This window comes from Dreissena polymorpha, chromosome 13 (assembly GCF_020536995.1).
Source record: "Dreissena polymorpha isolate Duluth1 chromosome 13, UMN_Dpol_1.0, whole genome shotgun sequence".
NCBI classification, from domain to species: domain Eukaryota; kingdom Metazoa; phylum Mollusca; class Bivalvia; order Myida; family Dreissenidae; genus Dreissena; species Dreissena polymorpha.
In genome coordinates, this window is record NC_068367.1 from 66,090,498 (window position 1) to 66,117,435 (window position 26,938).

Sequence of the window (26,938 nt, forward strand, 5' to 3'; positions counted from 1 at the left end):
AAGATCATCTCACAAATGATCACCACACCCTCACACTATACCCCCCCCACCCCACCCACCCCCCAATTTTTGTTTTGAAACGGTTAAAAACACAAATATTTATTTTTATTATTTTATGTTTGAAATACCATCCAACCATCGCACCCAAGAATCCCCCCCCACCCCCCCTCCCCCCACCCGAACCCCCCCCCCCCCCCCTCTAAATTTTTTTTTTTTTTTTTAAGATCATCTCACAAATTACCACCACACCCTCACACTATACCCCCCCCCCCCACCCCCAATTTAAAAAAAATAAAATAAAACACAAATATTTATTTTTATTATTTTATGTTTGAAATACCGTCCATCCATCGCACCCAAGAATTCCCCCCCCCTCCTCGAAAATTTTTTTTTGCATTTTATTACGTGCAATTTTTAACTTGTAGGATGCCCCATATTACGTTCAATTTTTAACTTGTACACGTCCCATGTTATTACATGCAATTTTTCCTTAAGATTTTATATAAAAAATGGTATGATGTTTTAATTGTAAAAATAGCCATTTGTATTTTAAATACTTAACATAGCAATTACGAACAGTTCTATGTTAAAGCAAAATTAACTGACATCGATGATAAATATACAATTGGTGTCCTTCTCTTACAACTTGCTTTTTTACATTGTACATAAATGTCGGTCCATTAATCAATATGCATTTAAACTCACTGCATTTTGCCTTCCAATCTGTTAAACATGATCTTATTTTCAATTAGGTATCTTTTCCACAGTTTGAAATATAATATCTTTAATACCCACGTGACCCAATAGTCCCATTACAGTTTACATAGTTACACTGTTCACTGATGTCATACCATTGAATGTCATTTGACAGTTTATTTGGTACTTGTTTAGTTCAAAATACTTGATTGCTTATTGAGGTTGAACTTGACTTGTGTACAGTAAAGATGTTGTGATTGCTTGACTTTTAAATACACAAAGATTTAAATCGTGTCTTTTCTGGACTAGTTATTCGTATTCACAGAGATACTGTGAAATTAAGAATTTTCCTCAACTTAAGCTGTTAGTTTTGTGTGCTTAAACAGTCAGTTATCAAAATGGCGGGCTTGTCTATGTCTTCACTTGCCATAAGCTCTGACGAGGTTAAGGATTTTATTTGTTCCTCATGCGAAGAGCAAGCAAATGCAGAATTTTACTGCAAAACATGTTTGAAACTGTATTGTGGGAAATGTATTCAGTTGCATGATAAGTGGTTTAAAAAACATTCAGCTTATGGAAGGAATGACATGAAAAAATGGCCAGTTTCGAAAGAGGTGGAGGAATTTCTATTAAAGTGTGAAGCGCATAAGGACCACAAAATTGAAATGTTATGTGATGACCACAGTCAGCTGTGTTGCACAAAGTGTGCCTTCAATAATCACAGGTAGTTATAAAATACTTTGGCACAAATAAGTCTTAAGATATCAATGAACTATGTCACAATTTAACCCTTAACCACTTAGATACGTATTTTCATGCATTTTTAGTCGTGCTGAAAGTTACATTTAATTAAAGACCTTTCTTACTAGATTCAAGTTTTTAAGGCTTCGTCTCCAAACCTTAGGTTACTGATGAGCAGCAAAGAGCATCAAACCTGAACAGACTGCAAGTTACTCACAGTCTGTTCTGGTTTTATGCTGTGTGCAGAATAGCCATTTGCACCTTGCTTCTAAGTGGGAAAGGGTTAAATGAGAATTTGGAATTGTCAAGTTGTCAATTTTAATTTATGGTATTTTAGAAATTACAATTTTTTTTGCTTAATTGTTTTTGAAAAGTATGAAATACTTTGTAATGTTAAGACTACACTTTCATTCTTTTTTTTGGAAATAAATTATTAAATTAATTTTTAATTTTGCAAATTGCTGCTTTAGATCATTTGCTACAAAGTAACATTTAATCATTTATTCATGATGCTCTGACACCATGTGGGTGTTGTTTCCTCATGTTGCTCATCAACATTGATGTATCGGAACAATATTGATTTTCTTACCGTATTTCTTTTTCTTTGGAAAGTAAGCAGAAAAAGACGTGATCTTCTACCAAGTTTGTTAAAATTATGTCTCAGGGGTCAAAACTTGCCTTGCCAAGGGTCAAAAGATTTCTATTGACTTAAATAATAAATAGTTCCGTTTGAGATCTTCTCTGAATCCATAAAAATCATGGGTTTGATAACAGTTTTTAACATCGTATGGTGGTCCTCTGGTAAGTTTGTTCAGATCTTGCCTCTGAAGTAAAAAATTCTCTCTCTCTCTCTCTCTCTCTCCCTCTCCCTCTCCCTCTCCCTCTCCCTCTCCCTCTCTCTAGCTCCCTCCCTCCCTCCCTCCCTCCCTCCCTCCCTCCCTCCCTCCCTCCCTCCCTCCCTCCCTCCCTCCCTCCCTCCCTCCCTCCCTCCCTCCCACCCTCCCTCCCTCCCTCCCTCCCTCCCTCCCTCCCTCTCTCTCTCTCTCTCTCTCTCTCTCTCTCTCTCTCTCTCTCTCTCTCTCTCTCTCTCTCTATATATATATATATATATATATATATATATATATATATTGCATATACTTGTAAAGCATGTGTCACACTCTTCAATAAATTTATGCTTACTGTTGTTTATTGGTCAATACACAATGATTAGGTCTGGAGTTCTTATCCATGGGAGTTAAATAATTTCTGTGATGGCATTCGCCTTTATCCTTAATAACCATGCATCAGAAAAACAAGAAGTTTGAAGGTGGGTTTCAATTCAAACAGTACAGAACTAAATTTTAGTATATATTAAATGCTCAGGTATGGGAGGTCTTTCAGCATGGAGTTATTATAGAACAGATTTACATTATACACTGGGTTCTTTGTCCAAAGTAGATCACATGCTTGATTTTTATGATTGTATTGTTTTAACTTGTAAAACAAAGTGCATTCAACACACATTATGAGCTCTATCATCACTGTCAGACCAGTAACACTGCATGAGCAATTTTCACAAGCCTTTTAGACAAGACTACCTTAATGTGTACTAGAATTCTTGTCTAGTGTTTTGTTTCCAATATTGAAGAAATCTCTATCCAGCTGCAATAAGAAATTAAAGCTGTCAAGAAACTACTTATGATTACCTAGATTACTTCAATTACCTAGAAAAAGTGATTGCCTGGTTTAAGAGCCCTATATATTGTTATGCCTCCCTTCGAAGAAGAGGGGGTATATTGTTTTGCACATGTCTGTCCGTATGTCCGTCCATATGTCCATATATTTACTAGACTGACGGGCGTACGATATGGCAATTTTAATAGGCCCGAGCTATAATTTACACGCCCAGGCCACCGGGCGTGCCCTTGTTTCGCAGACTGCAGATACATTTCGTCTCCAATACGTTCAGGGTCAATGCTTGGTCAGTAAATTGTCAGGGGAAGATGGACTGTAACTATTAATAAAGTCCTCATGTTGATAATACAATATTGCTTTTTATGTCCCCCACTATAGTAGTGGGGGACATATTGTTTTTGCCCTGTCTGTTGGTTGGTCTGTTGGTCTGTTGGTTGGTTGGTTTGCGCCAACTTTAACATTTTGCAATAACTTTTGCGATATTGAATATAGCAACTTGATATTTGGCATGCATGTGTATCACATGGAGCTGCACATTTTGAGTGGTGAAAGGTCAAGGTCATCCTTCAAGGTCAGAGGTCAAATATACGTGGCCAAAATCGCTCATTTTATGAATACTTTTGCAATATTGAAGATAGCAACTTGATATTTGGCATGCATGTGTAACTTATGGAGCTGCACATTTTGAGTGGTGAATAGTCAAGGTCATACTTCAAGGTCAGAGGTCAAATATATGTGGCCCAAATCGCTTATTTTATGAATACTTATGCAATATTGAAGATAGCAACTTGATATGTGGCATGCATGTGTATCTCATGGAGCTGCACATTTTGAGGGGTGAAAGGTCAAGGTCATCCTTCTAGGTCAAACATATGGGTCAAAATTGCTCATGTAATGTAACTTCTGCAATATTGAAGCTAGCAATTTTATATTTGACATGCATGTGTATCTCATGGAGCTGCACATATTAAGTGGTGAAGGGTCAAGATCAAGGTCATCCTTCAAGGTCAAACGTCATATAGGGGGACATTGTGTTTCACAAACACATCTTGTTAAGATATCAAATAACAATCCCATGAATTTTATGGAAATAAATTATTGAAAACCTAAAATATATTGGTAAATGTTGTTTGTATTGCATTTGTCATTCAATTAACAAAATAATGTAGTTTGCATGCTAGATCTGAAATCATTGAATTGTCTAGCCACATATACGTGACATACATGTACGCACTCAGTCGAGACTGTTTGAAAATCTTTCCTGTAATTCAGAATAGGCAACTGACATTTGCCATTTTGCTATAAATAACACAGTGTGACTTCAATTTTCTATTAGAAAGCATTGTGGTTTGATGTTCCATTTACAAGATGCACAGATTTGTAAATAACAGTGTCATGTACAAATGGGTCTTACGCAATATGCTGCCAGCGTAGCTCCAGTCCAGCAGTCTTTTCAAGATATGCATTATGTAGAGGATACTCAGGAGATATCACGAAATCTTGAGCTACGCTGGCCAAATATGCTATAAGACCAATTTTTGCATGACGGGGATGTAATAGTGTTATTTAAATGTGTTTAAAAAAATGTGTCTTAATCAAACATTAAATGTTGTCGCTGCAGTCCATTCCTGATCTCCAATTCAAAACGTTTATAAATAAAGCGGGTGCACTCTTAGTAGAAACAACTTTTATTCTCTAAACGATTATTCGTGACCTCTTTTCTAACGCCGTTGTTACATGTATGTCAACGTGTAAAAGCCGGATCAGCAAAATCAGTGGGGATCTGTACATTTTAAATATAAAAAATGGATTATTTTGCAGATTTTTAGGAAAATATGGTATGATAAACAGAAAAACAGGTTACTGTCCCATCGTTTTGTAATATATCAGGCTCGGCAAGAATAAAATAACGGCGCGGCAAGCCTCGCCGTTATATTATTCTAAGCCTTGCCTGATATATTACAAAAAGATCAAGCAGTAACCTGTTATTCTTTATATCTACTAACACTATTATGTGATTTAAAAAACATAAACTTTTTACAAACATTTCATGCGGTGGATATTATGTGACTTTAAAGGAAATAAAACCCACAAAAATTCTTAAACCTTTGTTTTTATTTGCATAATTTAGAAAAGCAAATGTGTGTATATTTGTTGAAAATGTGCAGTCCACTGTGTTCAATATTAAGTACACTTTTAATACTGTAAAAAAATGTGTGTAATATAATCATAAACATGTTTTGTATCTTGGATTTCATTAACATTAGGAAATTAACATTTTGAATGTGAAAAACGCTCTTGAACAGCGATTGGCTCTTGCTTTGCTGCCATTTAACCATTTTTTTGCAAATAATGCAAATAATGCGAATACAATTAAAGTATGTTTTTGACAAATTTTAAAAAAGTTGTAATTTTTCTTATTTTGTGTAGTATAAAGTAAATTGCAAAATTATTATTCATATATCCCAATTTAAAAAAACACATCATTGCCACTAAGGCTTGCTACTGTATGGTATTTCAATATCACATATAAATAAACAATAAACCAATCTCTCGGATCCTCCTTTAAAACAATTTACAATGACGTCTTTTCTTTTCCACTAATAGATCATGTGACAAGAACAAAAGCAAAGTAATCACAATAGGTAACATAACAACACAATATATTGGGACATAGCAGACCATGAGCTTGCATGTCATAATAAGCCACTCATCACAGGCTAGATTGTTCATGCTGAGATTTTATGAAATAGAAGACCCTCTTTTAAGAAGCAGGGTTATTTTGCTTTGCATCTGTCCTTTGGTCCATTTGAGGGTTGGTCTGTAGACAAATTGTTTCCACATGATATCTAGGGAATACTTTGACTTTTATGTTTACATCGCGGAAGATTAAGAGGTAAATCCATGTTTAGGTCAAAAGGTGAAAGGTCACAGACGCTTATAACATGAAATTACATGTATAAAGGTGTCACAGTCAGTTTAAGTACCTGTTATACCAATCATAACAATATTTTAAACAGATTTTCAATTATGATAACACACTGTAGGAACATTGCACATTCTACGGATATATTACAGTACTGCCCTTATTAAATACTTTCATTCATTGACTTTTAATCCACTTAAGACAGGTGGTTGTGAACAATTTATTGACTTTCATCGATGGCTTATTTAAAAATGTTTGGGAATATACATAAATTATAAGTCATGCCTCTTTTCTTGCATTTGTTATTATTGATAGTGTGGTCAAGGTTTACAATATTAAAATTGAAAACAGTATAAACAACTAGAACATTGTTCTGAGTACATGGATACCTCTACAATCCAATCTGTCCCACAACTGCACAAATATATTGTCTTAAAATTATGAACAAACATGGAGTTGCACAAGTTAACCTGACGATTAATATGTTACTGCAGAAGTATCCCTCTATTTGAGTAAGGATTCTCACAATTGAAAAAATATTATCGTTTGGTAAAAGGGACCGTGACAACTCTTCTTATGTAAAAAAAAAACTTGAAAAAAATATCAAGTGCATAATTTCACATGGTGGGTAATACTTTAAGAATAGTTCATCCCTCTATCAGCTGTACTCTTTGAGTTACTCACAATACAATTTTAAATGTGCTTTCTTTGCTAAACAGGGGTCATAACTCTGGGTATGTTGAAAAAAGACATACCAAACTATGCATGTGGGTAAAATTACACAGTGATAAATATTTATGTAAAGTGTTAGTCCTCTAGTAGCAATACAATTATGCCCCCCTTCGAAGAAGAGGGGTATATTGTTTTGCACATGTCAGTCCGTCCGTAAGTCTGTCCGTCCGTTCGACCGTCTGTCCGTCCACCAGATGGTTTCCGGATGATAACTCAAGAACGCTTAGGCCTAAGATCATGGAACTTCATAGGTTCATTGATCATTACTCGCAGCTGACCAGTATTGATTTTGAGGTCACCAGGTCAAAGGTCAAGGTGACCCAAAATAGTAAAATGGTTTCCGGATGATAACTCAAGAACGCTTATGCCTAGGATCATGAAACTTCATAGGCACATTGACCGTGACTCGCAGATGACCCCTATTGATTTTCAGGTCACCAGGTCAAAGGTCAAGGTCATGGTGACCCGAAATAGTAAAATGGTTTCTGGATAATAACTCAAGAACGCTTATGCCTAGGATCATGAGACCATGACTCGCAGATGACCCCTATTGATTTTTAGGTCACTAGGTCAAAGGTCAAGGTCACGGTGACCCGAAATAGTTAAATGGTTACCGGATGATAACTCAAGAACGCTTTTGCCTAGGATCATGAAACTTCATAGGTACAATGATCATGACTCGCAGATGACCCCTATAGATTTTCAAGTCACTAGGTCAAAGGTCAAGGTCATAGTGACCCGAAATAGAAAAATGGTTTCTGGATGATAACTCAAGAACGCTTATACCTAGGATCATAAAACTTCATAGGTACATTGATCATGACTCGCAGATGACCCCTATTGAGTTTCAGGTCACTAGGTCAAAGGTCAAGGTCACGGTAACTCAACTTAGATAAAATGGTTTCCGGATGATAACTCAAAAACGCTTACGATTAGGATCATGAAACTTCATAGGTACATTGATCATGACTCGCAGATGACCCTTATTGATTTTAAGGTCACTAGGTCAAAGGTCAAGGTCACAGTGACAGAAAACGTATCTACTCAATGGCTGCCACTACAACTGACAGCCCTTATGGGGGGCATGCATGTTTAACAAACAGCCCTTGTTCATTTTACACTCTACACATATTTTAAAATGGCATTTTTGTCTAAATAGGAGACATATCTACAATTATGATGAAAACAACAGAAACAAAATATAGAGGTGCACATTAGCTCACATGCCTGGTTACTGTACTTGTTAAGTTGCAGGAATACATATTGAGTTATATACAACAAAAAAGTCAGGCAGATGGATGGATAAGTGCAAATCTATATACGCCATATTAGGCCCAAGAAGCGTTCAGTTATTGTCCATGTATGTTTTTATTTAACACTTTATTCTTGTTTGAAGTAATACATAATATCACTTACTATTCCTTAGTATGTACATGCATTAATTGTTTATTTCAGCCAGTGCAGTAAAGTGACCCAGATTTTGGAGCTGACCAACTCGCAGCCCACTGGCCTGGAGGGGTTGTCAGTGGAGCTGGAAACTGTTATGGGGGAAATTAAAACCCTGCAGATCAGTCAAGAGGCCAGCATTCAGTCATTGCAGAGAACATACAAGGAACATAGGGAAGTTATGATAGAACAAATGTGTGGCAATTTAAATACTTATATAGATGAATGTGATAATAATTTTGTGGGTACATCAGGCGGAAATGAGCAATATTTAAAAGAAGAGATGTGTAGGAGTGTTCTCTCTATCGTGAATGAATTCGATAATATTACTGCGAAGGAACTTAACGAGATGAAAGATGAAGTTATAAGCATAAAAGGGTCAGTTACAAGTTCCGTTCATAAATGCACCAGTCTTCACAGTGACTTGTTACAATTACTTGAAATCGTTCAGAAAATTGGAGATAATAAGGAGCTCTGCCTTATAGCCAGCATAAAATGTAAACATATCATACAGCAGGCATTGACTCTGCTTGGAAAGTCAGGCAAGGTGTTTAAGGTCCAGGGGAAGTCTGAGTACAATGTGAGAATACCAAGTGATTCAGTTACATGTGGTATCTCAGGCATATGTGCTCTCCCAGATGGACAGGTCCTGGTTACAGACTACAATAATAAGAGAGTCAAGCTTCTGAGCCAGCAGTACCAGGTGGTGAGTCACTGGGATGTGAATGCTCGGCCAGTTGACATTTGTTTGATCACACCGAGTGAGGTTGCAGTGGCTGTGAATACTAGCTACACACATGAGGTCCAGTTTATCACTGTCAACCAGGTAAAGCTTGTTCTTGGCAGGAAGTTTCAGTTACAACATGAATGTACAGGGATTGTCCATCACCAAGGAGACATTTTTGTCACTTCTGGTAAAGAACTGTACAAATACACGCTGAGTGGCAAACTGATCTGCAGACTCTATGAAGATTTGGATTATAATACAGGTAAGAATAATGGTGAATCCATCCTGATAACATTTGTATTATGTACAGGGATTTGTCTAGCCATTGTGGGAAAAGGAGTCTAGTCAAATTGTGTTATTAACCAGGTTTTCCGAAGGAAAAAACTGGTTATTAGATTGGCGAATGCGGGCGGGCTGGCTGGAGGGCTGGCTGGCTGGCGGGCTGGCGGAATAAGCTTGTCCGGGCCATAACTATGTCGTTCATTGTCAGATTTTAAAATCATTTGGCACATTTTTTCACCATCATTGGACGGTGTGTCGCGCGAAATAATTACGTCGATATCTCCAAGGTCAAGGTCACACTTTGAGTTCAAAGGTCAAAAATGGCCATAAATGAGCTTGTCCAAGCCATAACTATGTCGTTCATCGTCAGATTTTAAAATCATTTGGCACATTTGTTCACCATCATTGGACGGTGTGTCGCGCGAAATAATTACGTCGATATCTCCAAGGTCAAGGTCACACTTTGAGTTCAAAGGTCAAAAATGGCCATAAATGAGCTTGTCCTGGCCATAACTATGTCATTCATTGTGAGATTTTAAAATCATTTGGCACATTTGTTCACCATCATGGGACGGTGTGTCCCACGAAAGAATCACGTCAATATCTCCAATGTCAAGGTCGCCACGACTAAAAATAGATTTAAAAAAAAAAAAAAACTTACAAAGGGGGTTAATTTTTTTTGGTCATTTCAAAAGTTCAGTTTGAGTTTTCTCCCTTTATCAGATTTTTTTTTCACAATGAAAACCTGGTTTTGTGACAATTTTGTCCCTTGTTTTAAATTCATACAATGACAAATTTGGGAATTTTTATTCAATAAATGAACCGAATTAGGATTTATTTTTTAATCAACAGATATTGACCCATTAGGCCTTTATCTTGTTATTTTGAAAAACTAATCATATAAATTATAGATATATACTTTGTGAGATGATAATAAAATAAAATTCAGATGTAATAGCAGAAAACCTGCTGATGTATTATAAAATATTTGTTCTATAATTCAAATGTGCCCTTTGAATGCTACAGTACATTGTAGCCAAAACAAGATTCAGAAATATTGATTTATAATCATGAGTAATGAAGTATTTTGACTGTCACTACATGGCATGTCTATAAATAGAAACTGAGTTCCTGGGAAAGAGACACTTTCTGACCCTGTCTTAATTTTGTGGTTGTAAAATGATTGTACATGTACAATATGTTTACCTGTTGATAGAACTGTTCAATTGTTTCAGTATGTGTAATTGTTTCCATCTGTGTAATTGTTTTGCTTCAATTCATATCTTACTCAACAGTCGCATTTCAACATGTCAAACGTTAACACAATAGCTCTGCTACTGAAGTTTATTGTCACGCTTAACTATTGAATCATTGAAATGTATGCATATATTTTAGATGTGTAAAGGCCTCTTTATAGAAACATATGCGTAATACAATATCACTGCAGTATGTTTGATAAGATTATTTAACATTGACAGTAATTCAATATCTTGATGTTACTCTGTTTTGCAGTAGACAAGTGTGCTGTGAGTCCCACAGGAGACAGGCTGTACATCACTAACTGGGACCAGGACAAGCTTCGCACCCTGGCCAGGGATGGCACACTCCTGGCTACATATTCAGACCCAGCACTAGAGGGCCCATCTGGTCTACATGTGACCCCTGCAGGCCAAGTGCTGGTCTGTGGAGACTATTCCCACACTGTACATCAGGTGGGCTGGGAGGGAGAGAGTAAGCTGGCTACTCTGGCTACTGAGGAGGATGGAGTGTGGTGGCCATGGTCAGTCTGCTACAGCAGCACCACATCATCCATCATTGTGGGACAGGACAGGGACGACAACATCCTGGTGTTCAAAGTGGAATAGTGTGTACATGTATGTATTAGTTGTTGTTATTAGTGATTAGTATTTCAATGACAATGTGTTAATTGTTTAGCATACGAACATAGAAGTGTGTGATGTTACAATACAACATTAGTGTGTAGTTAAAGATACAAATAATTTATGTGCACATATTGTTATCTGATTATACAATGTGAGGGTTTTTGTTTGAACATAAGATATAATGCATATTATGTTATGTTGCCATAACGTTTGTGTCATTATGGTCCTAACATTTAGTTCTTGTAAACTTTGCATGAAAAAAACAAAGCATTTCAACTGAAAATTTCATATTTCTACATATATGCACATGTACATAGCAACTGAGGCTATTTTTAGACTTTCATTTCTATAAACACCATGATGCCATGTAAGAAATGTATATGGATGAATACTTTTTTAATAAAGTATGACATTGTTTAAGTTATCTTTGGAGGAGTGTATATTGATATTTTAAGCAATGTTTACAGAAAGGTAACACTTGATGTGAGATTGATTAATTTGCCATATTTTATGATGTTGAACATGTCTTATACTTTTTTTATTACATTTATGTAAATGTGTGTGAGTCCTAAATATACATACAAGAAATACATCGAGCTACTCTGCTGCTCCAGTTGCTGCTGGGTCGAGACAACGATGTTGAGGATGTGGGGGACAAGCATGAAGCAGAAGGTAAAAGAGACGCTTTGTCAGGCCCTTTCTTCTCCACTTTGGGAAAAAATGCAATTTTGGGATTTTGAATTTGTTTCATGCTTAAAGTCCATTGATTTGGGAAAAACACATTTAATATAAGTATTAATAATACTTCAAATGATAGGAATAAAATCCTATTATAATAGTTATAAACTTTGTTAGATCTAATTGAAACATAATTGAGATATAATTTTCATAAGGAACAGCATATAACACGCTTTGGGTATGGGTCTGTTTAACAGACCCATAAATACTCAAGGAAAAGCCCTGCTTGTGTATTTCCTGTTTATTAAGATGAAGTGGAAAATAATGGTATGAGTTTACATAAGGTAAAATATCCTTTTAAATTGTTTGTTTTTTGTAAAATCATATATACTCGTCCGCATGTTATTTCGTGGTTAAAAAAGACTCATGGACGTGGTAGTTAATGCGTGACTTTCTCAGTTCGGAAACAATAAATATGGAATTTGTGTCAGTTATTTTCCAGTATATTTGTATTTAATTTGTGGATTGTTCAACCCTTAAAATCAATAAAAAATAATGTCCCGCAAATAATATTTTTTTTGCAGTGTATAAATAAGTTAAGTGGACGAGAATGATATGATATGATTTCACAGAAGGTAAAATGGCGTCTATTTTGTGTATATCGTGTTTACAGTACAACTTATTTTGCTTGATGATCAATAACTCAAACCCTTCTCCAGCTTGATGCTTTCCAACTTACCGATACAGACACCTCAGAAACACAACACCACAATAATTTCTGTCATCCCCATGCAGGCTTTGAGTTTTTATAAAGCTGTGAAATATTCAATTATGCCTATTTGATTGGAATCTATTCCATCTAATGCCGTATAGAGTATGTTTGCGAGGAGGTGTTAAGTTTTCATTGTGTATACAGTGTTGTTTTTTTTGTCAAAACAGGCCCCGTCACAAAGGAGCATGATTTACATAAAACCACCATTTTTTCACGGGATATTATGCGTTCTTGTTAGTTTCATGGAATAAATGTGTTTTGTTTTATGGAGTTAACGAGTATTGAAAAGTGTAAAGAAAAATAATTAAATGGGAAAATTTGTATGGGAAAATAATTAAAACAAGCATTTCGTTGAATTGCTGCCCACGCCAATATGCTTCTGGACACAAAAGTATTATATTTGACACTCAAAACAACATGGTTTCAAGATACAAAGGGCCATAACTCCGTTATTAACAGATGGTGTACAATGTCATTTGGCGTGCATCATCCTCTTATCCATATATATATTCATTTCATGTTTCAATAAAATCTGCCAAAGCACTTTAAAAATATGGCTCCGGACACACAAAAAGCATTTTTCAAGAAACAAATGGCCATATCTCTATTATTAACTGATGGTGTACAATGCCATTTGGCATGCATCATACTCTTATCCATATGCATACTCATACCAAGTTTCAATGAAATCCGCCAAAGCACTTACAAGGTATGGCTCCGGACAGAAGGACTGACAGACAATGCCAAAACAATATCTCTCCGCCTATGGCGGGGGATAATAATAAGTAAAGAAACTCGTATTGAGCACCTCTAAACTCACAATTTCGCACTGAAAGAAGCCCAAACACGTTTTAATAATATTATATTTCTTCTACGATATAGCATATAAGAAGTTTACAGTATATTTACTGTATTCTGTTATATAAGTTAATGTTATTTGCTCTTGAAAGACCTTTATAAATCTAAGCACCGACAATGGAAGCCATATGTCTTATCAGGCATTATTATAATAATTTTCATTGTTCAAACATTTCTACGTGAAGGATTGATCTGCAATTTGGCATGCACATTGAGGATAGATGAAAAATGATAAGGAAGTGCATATTTTTTGCATTTTAAACAGTTCAGGTTGCCTTATAGGTTACATTATACTAAATAATTGTTTCATGTAGGGCTATACTCACACAAAAAATCATATTTTACTCGAAGCCATGATTAACACTTTAGACTGGTGTTCTTGCTTTATCTCTTGGATATATTGGAAGGGAGAGAAAAGATGCTCGCTACTTAATCCCTGACCATACATGCCATACGTCCCGGATTGTCCGGGACAGTCCCGGAAATGAAGAACTTGTCCCGCTGTCCCGGAAATCTGTCAAATGTCCCGGAATTTACAAAATCCATATATACATGTACCTTATCTTAGGCTTAACTGCACCTCGAATCTGTGTATATCTGCAGCGTCTCCATGACAATGCCTACCCGAATAGGCAGACTACGCTACGTGTCAAAATCGGTCAATTAACAGGGGTCCTGTTATCATATCAATTGTCTCATGTTCGCGGTCAAACCGAAAAGGCGGCATTGTTTAATGTGTTTGTTAATTGACTTTAATCTACTACGTCATTATTTCCCGCTGCGTAAGGGCAAAGGATAGTTGTTCACACATCTGAAGTCCAACATCGCTGATTAAAAAATTAAAAGCAGTTTATGTTCGCACGTTTAACCGATAAAGAAGTTGAGTAAAAAAGTAAGCTTATAAAAACGTCATCCTGTCCGGATTTTAAGTTGACGATCTACCAGTACTGTTTTGTTGTATTTGTTTTATTGTGATTGGTTGTATGTATTGTGAATTGATTTGAGTTGACGATCTAACGGTACTGTATTGTTGTATTTTTTATTATATAAATGTTATAAATGAATAAAGGCGTATCAACAACTACGCGTTATACACCGGTCTTAATAACAATAACGCAGTGACGTCACCATCTATGTTTAGAACGCTTACACTGAAAACACGTGGCTTGTATCTAGTAACGGAAGTAGTAATGTTTAATTTGACGTTAATAGATCAAGTGTATTTCAGATAGGCTTTCGAACTTTTTGCAATTAACGATGCGAAACACACAAAAAACGTACCAAAAATGCATATGTCTATAAATATCGCTACATTTTATACATGTCCCGGAAAATCGGCAAAAGTCCCGGACAATTTAACTCAATGTCCCTGAATTGGTCTGAAAATTTATGGCATGTATGTCCCTGACATATGATAAAGTTAGAGACTTAAGTATACAAATTTGGCCTGTAAACAGTTACATTGCACTAGAAAATGGCCGGAAAATCTAAGGCGCAAAAGAAGTAGAGTTTGACTTGAGTAAAGTTAATGTTTGGTTTTAACATGACATATCTTTTTTATTGCTTAAATCTATTCAGCTTAGAATGAACTTTCAGAAAAAGTATGGTTATGGTGGTCTCTATGTTCTAAATGTTGCATTTATTTTCTCTTAAAGTTGCCGCTTTTACATTGAATTATATAGGGAAATAATTTAGTATATTGTGGCCTTTAATTAATTTAGCTTACACTAACAAGGGAGAGAACTGTCAATATGTACCAGCAGTAAGTTGTTGCCATTAAATTGTTTCATATTTTATTAAAATGTAATATGTCTTACAACTTTTATGACATGATGATTTACTTTGGAACTGTTGTCTAGTGTGAAATTAAACAGAGTTTAACACCAAAGACCTGTAAAGGCATGGTAAAAATGGTGTGTGTGATTTTGTAACTTTGGGAATACATTAATATGAAGTTGTTGCCTCCCATTTATTATTATCCCCCGCAGTTCATATCCCCCACTCTAGTGTTATGCAGGAAAAAAACTGGCTAAAAACATCAATGAGCCACGCTGTGAAATAATAGGGCTTAATGCATGTGCTTAGATTGTAGTCCCAGATTAGCCTGTGCAGTCCGCACAGGCTACTTAGGGACAATAATTACCTCTTTAAAGGTATGTTTTGTTGAAAATAAGTATCTTCTTTTGTGAAAATCCAGTATGATCAGAAAGTGTCCTCCCTGATTTGCTTATGTGGATTTCACATGCTAATCTGGGACGAAAGCTTCTAATATTGATGAGCGGCAATTTGGCTTATAAAATTACACTGAAAGTTAAGTAAGAATAATATCTATGAATTTACAGGTTATTAAAGCATTAGCCAACACTTGTAATGTTTTAATCCGAAATGGTTTAATTGCATTAATTTTCATTAATTGCTATTTAGGACAAGGCACCAATGAAATGCCAAATTAGAAATTTAGATAATTATGTTTTGCTGTTGAAAACCTTCACATCCAATCAAGAGGCATATATGTAGTGTATTATACATTGTAATATAAAAATGTGTTACAAGTTCATATCCCCCAATCTAGTGTTGTTGTTTTCAGGAGAGCACCAGCAGTGATATCAAGTTGGCCAACCAACAGCACCAGTCGGGCCTGCAGGAGCCCCAACACAAAACAATCCTTTCCCTCCCCTGATCCCTAGCTCCTCCCACTGGACCTCCGGCTTCAAATGGTCAGCATCGTTACACAAGTCTGTTCTGCAATAAATCCTCAGCACGTCAAGTTTTCACGCGCTGTTATGAACAACCGAAATGTCTGTGTCGAGATTTCCCCAAGCAAGCCCGAGTAGTTTTGTTTAGCTCTAGTGCCCGAGTAGGAGGAGTGTTACAGAAGCGAGACGTTATAGCAGCACTTATGGTAACGCTAACAGTTAACGCTAACAGTTAGTTCTCGCTGTGGACATCACGAAGAATCTCACGAAGAATGAAACGTTGAATAGTTTGTTTAATTCTTTATAAGACAGCTATATATTCAGCGAGGAACGGGAGCAAATCAAGGAACAATTGAGACGATTCATTCAGAAGAATATCTGCTGCAGATAGTTAGGACAGTAGTAGCGTTACGGACTGTCCTCAGCGCACAATATATTCATGTGGTGCACCTCAGACGCAAATTCCCCCCATTATTGAAAACAAGTTGCTAAAAGTAAACACGCCCAGTTTTGCAATCTGAGCCCAAACGGCATCGCATTGAATTGAGACTAAAGGAGGCTTAAAAACATGACACCAGTTTTGTTGTAAGGTACGCCCTTCGACTCTCAACCCGAAGTTTATCAGAACTCAAATTTGGCCCTTAACAATATCTGCGAAGCCAGCATATCAGCTCAGCTTCTGAGCTTCAGGTGAGACCTTACAGTGTTATTAATTTTGTCAAAGATTGGGCCTAAATTCAGCCCCATTCCTCAAAAAGTCTATAGAAAAATAAATATTTAATACTGGTTAAAATTTACAATGCAATATTTGCCAAAAAAAGTGTTTGATACGTTGCAACAATGAGTTACTTGCCTTATTAAGCTGTGTAAGTTGAAACTTAGTACAATTAAAATACAAATCAAAAATTCTAAATTGTTAAGTATTTGTGTTCACGTATAACTGATCATGATTTTTATTATGCCCCCCTTCGAAGAAGAGGGGGTATATTGCTTTGCACATGTCGGTCTGTCGGTCGGTCTACCAGGTGGTTTCCGGACGATAACTCAAGAACGCTTGTTTAAATTAGAAACCGGATGTTTGCAAAGACAAAATCACTATACTGCTTTTATATCCTTATGCACACACTTTCAACGCCAGTGACTAAACTTTACATCTAAGGTCTGTCTTACAAAACAATGGCATAAAATGTAGACATCAACTAGTATCTTGCGTAATAAGTTGTGCACATTTAAATAAATACAGTCTCATATTTTAAGTTGTTTAGTGTCATGTTAAAAGTTTATTGTTTTACAGTTAAAGTTGCCGAGTATCACATCTAAAATAATGTAGTCTTACATTTTAAGTTGTTAATTCTCACATTTAAAGTTGTAAAGTTTCACAATGAAAGTTGTTTTAGTCAAAACTATTTATGGGGAAAGTCTCGCACTTAAAATTACTGAAGTCATGCCTGTTTTTTTATATTTATTTTAATGCCCCTGGTAGGGTGGCAAAATAGCAGTTGAACTGTCTGTCAGTCCGTTCGTCTGAAAACGTTAACATAGGCCATAACTTTTGCATTATAAAAAAAAAACAATTTGATATTTGGCATGCATGTGTATCTCATGGAGTTGCAAAATTTAAGTGGTGAAAGGTCAAAGTCATCCTGAAGATAAAAGGTAAAAACAGACAAATCAAATGGAAGTAACACGCTTAAAAGGGAGATAATTTATATTTATCATTTGGCAGGTACATATCATTTTTTCAAGGGAGGTAATATTTGTAAAGGGGTATAATCAAGAACAAAAATATATAATCAAAGCGGCGCAGTAGGGGCATTGTGTATCTGACAAACACATCCCTTGTAAAAAAAAGTATTACACATTGCTATGAACTGTACTTTACTATGTATTTTTCGCGGTTTAAAACCCAAAATTTTCAATATAAAGTTTTTGGGGCATAACATATTGATACAACGCTATTCTGAGTTCTTATTGGTAAAACAATAATTGCAATATTCTAAATATCAATTATAGACGCAACGTTTGGCATTGAAGAGCAGGTGTGTTAAGTATTTTGTTGCAGGGCAAATTCATTTGTCACTAAGTCTAAACCAATCGGGTTTTAGTTTACTTTCTATTTTCTTTTCAGCAAACACTATAAGCCGCCAAGATAAAAACATCGTTGAAGTGAAAGTCGATGACAATCCTGACCCTTTCGCTTAAGTAATTCAGCACAAAAACGTCTTGCGTCAAGAGTAGCAAGCCTCCAAACATCTTCTCCCGTGTTGGCTACATCAACACTTTTTACAGCGGAGCCTTGGCGAGTTCGACTTCCATTTCAGCATCGATGTTGCTTAGCAACAATTCAATGCTGGGAATCGACAAATTGTTCTAGACGAGTCGCTTACACAGAAACAATCTGATCCAACAGATAGAGCAGGCGTTGCGTGACTTGTCCCTTATTGCAACTTACCTCGATAAGTTGCTCTCGAATAATGTGAACCTTATGCCAGTATGCGATTGACACCATTTAACAACAGTTGTTGTTGAGAATTCCCGGGTTTGAGGTGGCAACTTTGGCGTCGGGACTCGCTCCATCTCTGTCTATGGCCCGGTCAAAGCAGCAGCAGCAATAAGAACAACAAGTAGTATCTGAGCAGTGTTCTGGGATATGGGGCTTCATGTATGTGCATAAGTGTCATCCCAGAATATCCTGTGCAGATTGCACATACATTAAGTCCTATTAAATTGTCATCCCAGATTAGCCTATGCAGACTGCACATACATTAAGTCCTATTAAAGTGTCATCTCAGATTAGCCTATGCAGACTGCACATACATTAAGTCCTATTAAAGTGTCATCCCAGATTATCCTGTGCAGACTGCACATACATTAAATCCTATTAAAGTGTCATCCCAGATTAGCCTGTGCAGACTGCACATACATTAAGTCCTATTAAAGTGTCATCCCAGATTAGCCTGTGCAGACTGCACATACATTAAGTCCTATTAAAGTGTCATCTCAGATTAGCCTGTGCAGACTGCACATTAAGTCCTAGTCAAGTGTCATCCCAGATTAGCCTGTGCAGACTGCACATACATTAAGTCCTATTAAAGTGTCATCTCAGATTAGCCTGTGCAGACTGCACATACATTAAGCCCTATTTTCCCAGAATGAGGCTCACATACTACACTTTACATCAGTATTGTATGTGCCTGAAAAGTTCCTAGCATCAAATGGGAATTATGTTCTTTTAAATTGATCACGCTTAGTAAATAAAATGCCAATAGCACTTGATCTGATATCAATTTTAATCATAGAAGGTCAGTGCATTAAGTTTGGTATATTTTCGACAGAAATTCAGCCCCTGAACCAAAAGTTTATCCTTGCAGAAAAATCTGCTTAAATAGAATTGTTAAATCATATTCAATTTAAGTAAAATAATTATGTAAAAGCCTTCAGCTCATTTCAAAATTATTTTCTTCATTTATTTTCAATATTTATTTAAATTACTGGATTTTGTTTTAAGAGCCTGTTCCTACAGGAACCCATGCAATCATAGATCGGTACCTAGCTGAACAACAGGCTGTCTGGTCAGCTGGTCCCAGACGCCCAGTGACACTTCCTGGCCCAGGACCTTGGGGCAAATGCTCAACTAGTCCTACTCGCAGGGTGGAGCCACACTGAACCTGGGGCTCCATACTTTCTTGGCCTCGTCAATAAGGTAGGTTGGTAATGTAATTAATCATTTATAATGTGCAGTGTTTCACTCCAAATTCCAATTTGAACAGTTTGGGTGTGTTTAATATTGATATAACTCTATCCTGGCTGCTAACTTAAACAAATCATTTATGTAAGTGTTAAAATATTTTTATAATAGCCGCCATTTGTATTTCCTTGAAAGGGTTCAGTAATTCAACCCGTCCTTCCTTTCAACCGTCCTTATGTCCGTCCCACCTTTTAGTGTTGCTCGTAACTTAATAAATATTGGTTAAAGAGGGACAAAAAATGTTTGTATCAAGTGTACAATATATAGAAGGCTATGTTTGTATCAAGTGTTTAGTTTATATCCCATTTGTATCAAGATCCTTCAAACATAATTTATTTCTTAAATATTTTTTTACTCATACAACATTGATTGACTTCTAATATAACTGATGCCATTTCAGAATGCATTGAATTATTTGGTTTACAGGGACACATTCCTGGGATGCCCTAAGGTCTTTCTATCTGTTCACAGAGGTCTTATACTCACAAGTTTAAGCCCAGTGAGCGATGTTCACCAAATCAAACTCTGCATCTCAATAGGTAAGTCACCTTGCCATTGCAATAGGGGCCACTGTGGCAAAGCATTCAGGAGACCCAGTCTTAATAGCCTAAACCTTTGATGCAATAAAGCTTTCACAAATACCCAATAGGTAAAACCCACTACAAACTGGGGTTTCTGGCTCTTCAATAAATTGACCAGTTTATCTAATCTTAGTTTAATGTTCAGCCACAAACTACTGTATCTTATAAAGAAATGTGAAGAGAATGCAAAAGTTTCAAGCTAAACCCTCAAATTTGCATTTTAAATTTAACATCTAGAGTTATATTAAACTCAAAACCACATCAACAACAACAGCAAACAATTTCTCAGCAGGTACCAACATATCTGATTCTTTCACTCTTTACAAAATCAGTTTCCATATCAACTATTAATATGGTTCTTAAACTAACATTTAATTACGAAGAGGGATCAGTAATGTTCGTACCTTTTAGTTTCGGGGGGTATACAGGAGTGAACTTGTAGGTCTGTCTGTCCGTCTGTTTGTCGGTCGGTCCGTATTAAGTGTACGCTCTCTAATACAAGTTGTTGTCATCCAATCTTCACCAAACTTAGTCTGAAGTTGTATCTAGATGATCTCTAGGCCAAGTTTGAACATTGGCCATGCGGGCCAAAAACAAGGTCACGGGGTCACTTAGTGCGTTTTACACATTCAGTTTGGTGTCCGCTCTCTATTTCGATTACTTATCATCCGCTCTTCACCACACTTGGTCAGACGTTTTATATAGATGATCTCTAGGCCATGATCTAACATGGACCATGCCGGTCCAAAAACTAGGTCATGGGGTCACTTAATGCGCTTTACACATTCAGTTTGGTCTCCGCTCTCCATTTCAAGCACTTATCATCCGCTCTTCAACAAACTTGGGCAGAAGTTTTATTTAGATGATCTCTAGGCCATGTTCGAACATGGGCCATGCTGTGCGAAAAACTAGGTCATGGGGTCATGGGTGCGTTTTACACATTCAGCATGGTGTTCCCTATTTCAAGTTATTTTTATCCGCTCTTCAGGTGGGGGGTGTTCGTAACGTCTGTGACAAAGCTCTAGTTTTTTTAAAGTTAATATCTTCTTGAGAGAGTATTGTGTTGCCAGGGTTGAACCCGCATTTTGATACTTGATAATTTTTATGAAATGCTAGTTAATTCTTAAAAATAGTTGTCTTAATTGACACATGACAAACTTAATTGCAGAAACCCTGATATCAAAGCGTTGAGCTTGTTCTTGAAGCATTTGCACCAGCAACAGTCATCATATCGAGTTACTGGCATCTCTATGGTGTGGAACCCTCCGTCTATGAACATCATAACAGAACATGAACCAGTGGCAGTCATCATCTCAAGATTCTGGTTTATCCATGGTGCAGGACCCTCGGTCTGTAAAGATCATGCAGAGCGAACCTCAGGTGAGTGTTTAAGTCGTGTGCATGTTTTTACCATGCCTCCAAGTTCACAGATGTGTAGGTGCATGTAGATTTACCTGTGTCCGTCCATATGTGCATCCAGCTGTTGAATTTTTATGTCAAGTCTAAACTCGAAAAGTATTGCTTCTAGTGTGAATAAAACAAAGATATTGCCAAACTGTGAACTTGCTTACTTGTGTTTTTTGGTGCTTTTTCTTTTAAATGAGTGGAATTTTGAGACAAAAGTAAAATGTGGGTGCATGGTGGCAAACCCTTTTTACTACTTCTCAAAAGATATTTGAGTCCAATGGCAAAATGTATCTTCATCAAATCTTAATCCAAATTGTTTGGTAATAAACTGGTTATACTTCAATATAAATATGTATTCTCAATTATTATTTTATAAATAGTCTCAGGGCCATGATTTCCTCTATGGATTCAAATCAGAACCTTGAAATACCAAGTCATGTGCTTGTTCTTGTTTTTTTTCATCGTTATCAAAAATGAAATGAAATACTGGCATTTACAGTAACAAGTATTTCTTGTTTTCAGATGCCATTTGACGAAATCAAACTATCCAATCAGAAACACAGCCTGTTGCAGCAGTTGTTACCATATTGACCCCAGTCAAACCTAAGAAATCCATAGATATATACTTTTTTAGATGTGCTAGTCTCTACATACCTCCTGGTTTGTTCAGCACTTACTCTGACTCTTTGAATTTAATGACACGTGAAAATGAATGACCTTGTTCCGTTCCAAATGGCAAAATGACACATGACAACAATTCAAGTGGAAAGCCAGAAAGTCATGTCAACAGCCAAATTTTTGTATGTGTAACAGCCAAGTTGTTTTCAAAGAAAAACAATAGTTTACGTTTTATTTTTTATGTGACCAATGTTTCATGGGAATTATGATGCTGTCAGTCTCTTTATGTTGAAAGTTTTGGTTAAACATAGCATGTAAAGTGTTTTTTTTAAAGCACACATATTGCATTTATATCCATTGTCTTTGTCTGTATAATGAATTTTTTCACTACATAGTTTGATCCTTATAATGGTAAATGTATGGGAAAAACAATTTTATCAAAGATATTCTAAGATTGTCATGTCTGTTTAAATGATGCTGGTAACATTGACAATATTGAAAAAAGGAGTATTTTCATGTTATAAGATATGTTTCAGTTTTCTGTTTTTACCAGTAATATAGATAAGCTAATTTAATGAATTGTTTACAAAGGTTTATAACTTTTAAGCTTCAGCTTTTTCTGTCTAGTAATCCTTCCGAAAACAATACTAGTCAATTTGCTCATTCGGGGTCGGTATTCGATCATGAATCTTGTTTAGTAGCATACTATTTCATTGGAATAATAATACATTCTGTGAAAAATTATTTAATCTAACTAAAATTATCGATTCTGTAAATACCAATTTGTTGATTTCAATGGATATTGTTTGTAAAATTAATATAGTATGACTATTGCGTGTTTGGGAAAGCTTTTAATGAAACTCAGAATTGAAAAAAAAAGAAAAAAAAAGAGTTTTATGAAAATTGGCAAAAATTATTATTGTAAATTTATGTTGTTAGATCATAGACGTGTATGCTCACAATTGTTGAATTTTGTTTTTGGACACAATAGTTTATTATGCTTTATGTTTGTTTATGCACATGAAGACGACCAGAGTGTATCCTCTTTAATAAGTGAATAACTTAATCAAGATTTATTGATCACTGTATATATTGTGTAGGTATATGTTACCATTTATACATAAAAAAAACTGTAGAACATTTGTATTGTAATGTAAATTATTCTTGTATTGTTGCCATTTGTATAAGATAAACTAGCTGTTTTCCTTAGTTTGTAAAAAAACTTTGTTAAAAAAGCATTTCCTGCGTGAATGCTCATATATATATTAAATTGTTAAAATAATGCACAGTACCAGAAAAAAATAGTCAATTACACAGTAAGGGAAAGTGTTGTCATATGCTAACAATTGTAAAACATTGCAATTGTCTCTATTTGTAATAATAGAGAGCAATATTATTTGCTTAAAGTCACTATAACGCTCAAAATCAACGAAAATTTCGTTAAGTATTTCGTAAAATAAAGATAACACCTTTACAATCAGTGTTCCTTATAGCAATAGCCAAAATTTCAACGCTAGATGTGGTATGATTACATAGATTTTTGTAGATACAAAATGCTCGTTTTTATTTATTTGTGGCCACAATTAATTCCCGCGAATATATCTATTCATACGACACACGAACACCATTTTAGTGTTCATGTGTCGTATGAATAGATATGCAAAACAACAATAAAAACGAGCATTTTGTATCTACAAACATCTGTTTTATCAGACCACATCTGACGTTGAAATTTCGGCAATTGCCATAAGAAACACTGATTTTAATTGGTTAAGTTTATTTTACGAACAATTGTACGAAATTTTCGTTGATTTTGAATAGTAATGTTACTTTAAAAAATAAAAACAAAGATGTCTGCTTTGTAAATTAATAATTGTGTTTACATCTCAACATAACATGTAAATACATTAAAGTCTAAAAGGATTTTTTGGAATAAACACTTAAATAAATATATGTGCGTATATACACTGATAATAAAATTTAACATTTCATTTAGTTTTGTAACAGTGCTTTTGACCTTTCACGTTAAACATCCCACACTTGCTGTCAGTGCAGTGCCTTTATTAGGGTCATTTTTAAGCCCCGGGTAGGGTGGCATATAGCAGTTGAACTGTCCGTCAGTATGTCAGTCTGTCCGTTTGTCCGGAAAAAACTTTTACATTGGCCATAACTTTTTAAATATTGAAGACAGCAACTTGATATTTTGCATGCATGTGCATCTCATGGAGCTGCACATTTTGAGTTGTGAAAGGTGAAGGTCAAGGTCATCCTTCAAGGTCAAATGTCAAATATATGGCGTCTGTCGGTCCTTCCGAAAACTTTAACATTGGCCATAACTTTTTCAATATTGAAGATAGCAACTTGATATTTGACATCCATGTGTATCTCCTAGAGCTGAACATTTTGAGTGGTAAAAAGTGAAGGTCAAGGATATCCTTCAAGGTCAAAGGTCAAAAAAAATATCAAAGCGTGTTCCCATGAAGCTGCACATTGTGAGTGGTGGAAGGTCATCGGTCAAGGTCATCCTTCAAGGTAAAAGGTAAAAAAAAAATCAAAGCGGCGTTCTAATGAAGCTGCACTTTGTGAGTGGTTGAAGTTCAAGGTTAAGGTCATCCGTCAAGGTCATCCTTCAAGGTCAAAGGTAAAAAAAAATAATTAATTCAAAGCGGCGTTCTCATGAAGCTACACATTTTGAGTGGTGGATTTTCAAGGTCAAGGTCAACCTTCAATGTCAAAAAAAATCAAAGCGGCGCAATAGGGGGCATACTGTGTTTCTGATGAACACATCTCTTGTGTGTAAATATCCCACTGTTTAAGTTCAGCAAATGTTTTAAGACCAGATTTCCTTAAACTTGGGGTTGTTATTATTTTACTTTTATTGAATGCATGAAACATTTGTGTTCTGTTGTTGAATAGCTAAACATAGCTTGATGTTTGTAAATTGTGTGACAAATGTTGATCAAATTGATACATAGAAAAAAACACAATCTTCATTAACTTGTATGTGTTAATTATCAAACACAAATAAAAGTATTTGGTAACAATATAACTATTGTGCTTTATTCGAAATACAGTGTGAAATGCAATTTTAAAATCATGCCTTTATATGTTCATCTTCTCCAAATAAGCATTTTGAATAAGCAAATATAATATCTCTATGGAAAGTATCCGTAGGCCCCATTCAATCGCTTGTGTACCTCATATTGATCAGGGTCTTCCTAAATTATTTCAGGATTGTTTATCCCTGTCTGAATTGTGAAAATAGCTGCAACATCGTGAGATATCTGTTGAGAGGATTTTAATATTAAAAGTTAAAATGGTAGCTTAACTCTAACCGTACATCTGTTGCATTTATTTTAACATGTTTATATGTTGTTCCTCACTGAGTTTTATATTGTCTATAATCTTGCGTACTTTAATTGTGTTTTTAAAGACAAACATCATGATACTGATTATGTTGTTTTTGTCCAACATTTCTATATATACAAGTTGTATGTAAATAGTTAAATATGTTTATGTTGATGATATGTATTTCCCGATCTAAGTTTGATGTTGAACTCTCAATGAACAACATGTTTTGCCAATTAAATCCCGAATGATTGTCTTGTCACTTATATACAACTTTCCTCTATTGAACCTGGAGAGCTCATTTTGTTTTATTTTGACTGTTATTCTGTCCATTAGTTCTCCAGCACACTTTTTTCTCATTATAATTTACCATATCAATCATTGACAACAATACAAAATATAAAATCTCCTTAAGAATAATGAAACTCCGGAGGCGGTATCCAAAAATAAAACAGTACTTACACCCGCTTATCTCTTACCTAAGACAGGGTACTAATTGCCTATACAACACAGGGCAATACCAACGACATACCATGAACCATTAACATAATTAAAACTAAAACACGGTCTTGGAAATGTCTATATCAATCATGTGGGATTTCCATTGTTTTTAAGTTTATTATATGTAACTACATGTAAAATATAAAAGTAAACAAATGAGCAATGTATGGGAAAATACTGTCATGCCAAGATGTTAGCTTTCAGTATATAAATACCTTAAAGCTGCTTAAAGTATGCTTTTTATTGTACTATTGGTGAAATAACTCGCTTAATAATGGTTATTAAACGAATATGTTAAATCAGTAGGAACGTACTTTAAACTATACTCATACAATTCTATTAATATTTGTTTAAATACTGTCTATAGTACGCTTGCTATACAGGTAAAACTAAATAAGTTAACAACGTTGAAAATAAAGAGGGCAGCTACCACAACTTACGAATATCTTTAAAAAAAATCTAATTACAAGGATTATTATTGTTCAACAAATAGGTCTGTTAAGGCTGTATTATACATTTTCTAACACAGTTTTATGCTATTCGTATATGACCCGAAACCTACCCGCAAATACATAACATCAATGTAAACTGCCTTATTTATTTTCAAGTGTAAGCACACAA

General features: G+C 35.5%; 1 protein-coding gene across 1 annotated transcript; it reads left to right on the forward strand.

Moving 5' to 3' along the window:
* Positions 1-876: 876 nt before the first annotated feature.
* LOC127855265 (uncharacterized) lies at positions 877-26,069 on the forward strand. The gene is made up of 9 exons (XM_052390713.1): positions 877-1,420; positions 8,228-9,207; positions 10,740-11,101; positions 11,725-11,782; positions 16,006-16,804; positions 18,243-19,817; positions 20,289-20,401; positions 21,612-21,823; positions 22,373-26,069. Exons 1-3 carry the CDS (start codon positions 1,095-1,097, stop codon positions 11,090-11,092), a joined length of 1,659 nt encoding a protein of 552 aa, XP_052246673.1. The 5' UTR covers positions 877-1,094; the 3' UTR covers positions 11,093-11,101; positions 11,725-11,782; positions 16,006-16,804; positions 18,243-19,817; positions 20,289-20,401; positions 21,612-21,823; positions 22,373-26,069.
* The last annotated feature ends 869 nt before the right edge of the window (positions 26,070-26,938 follow it).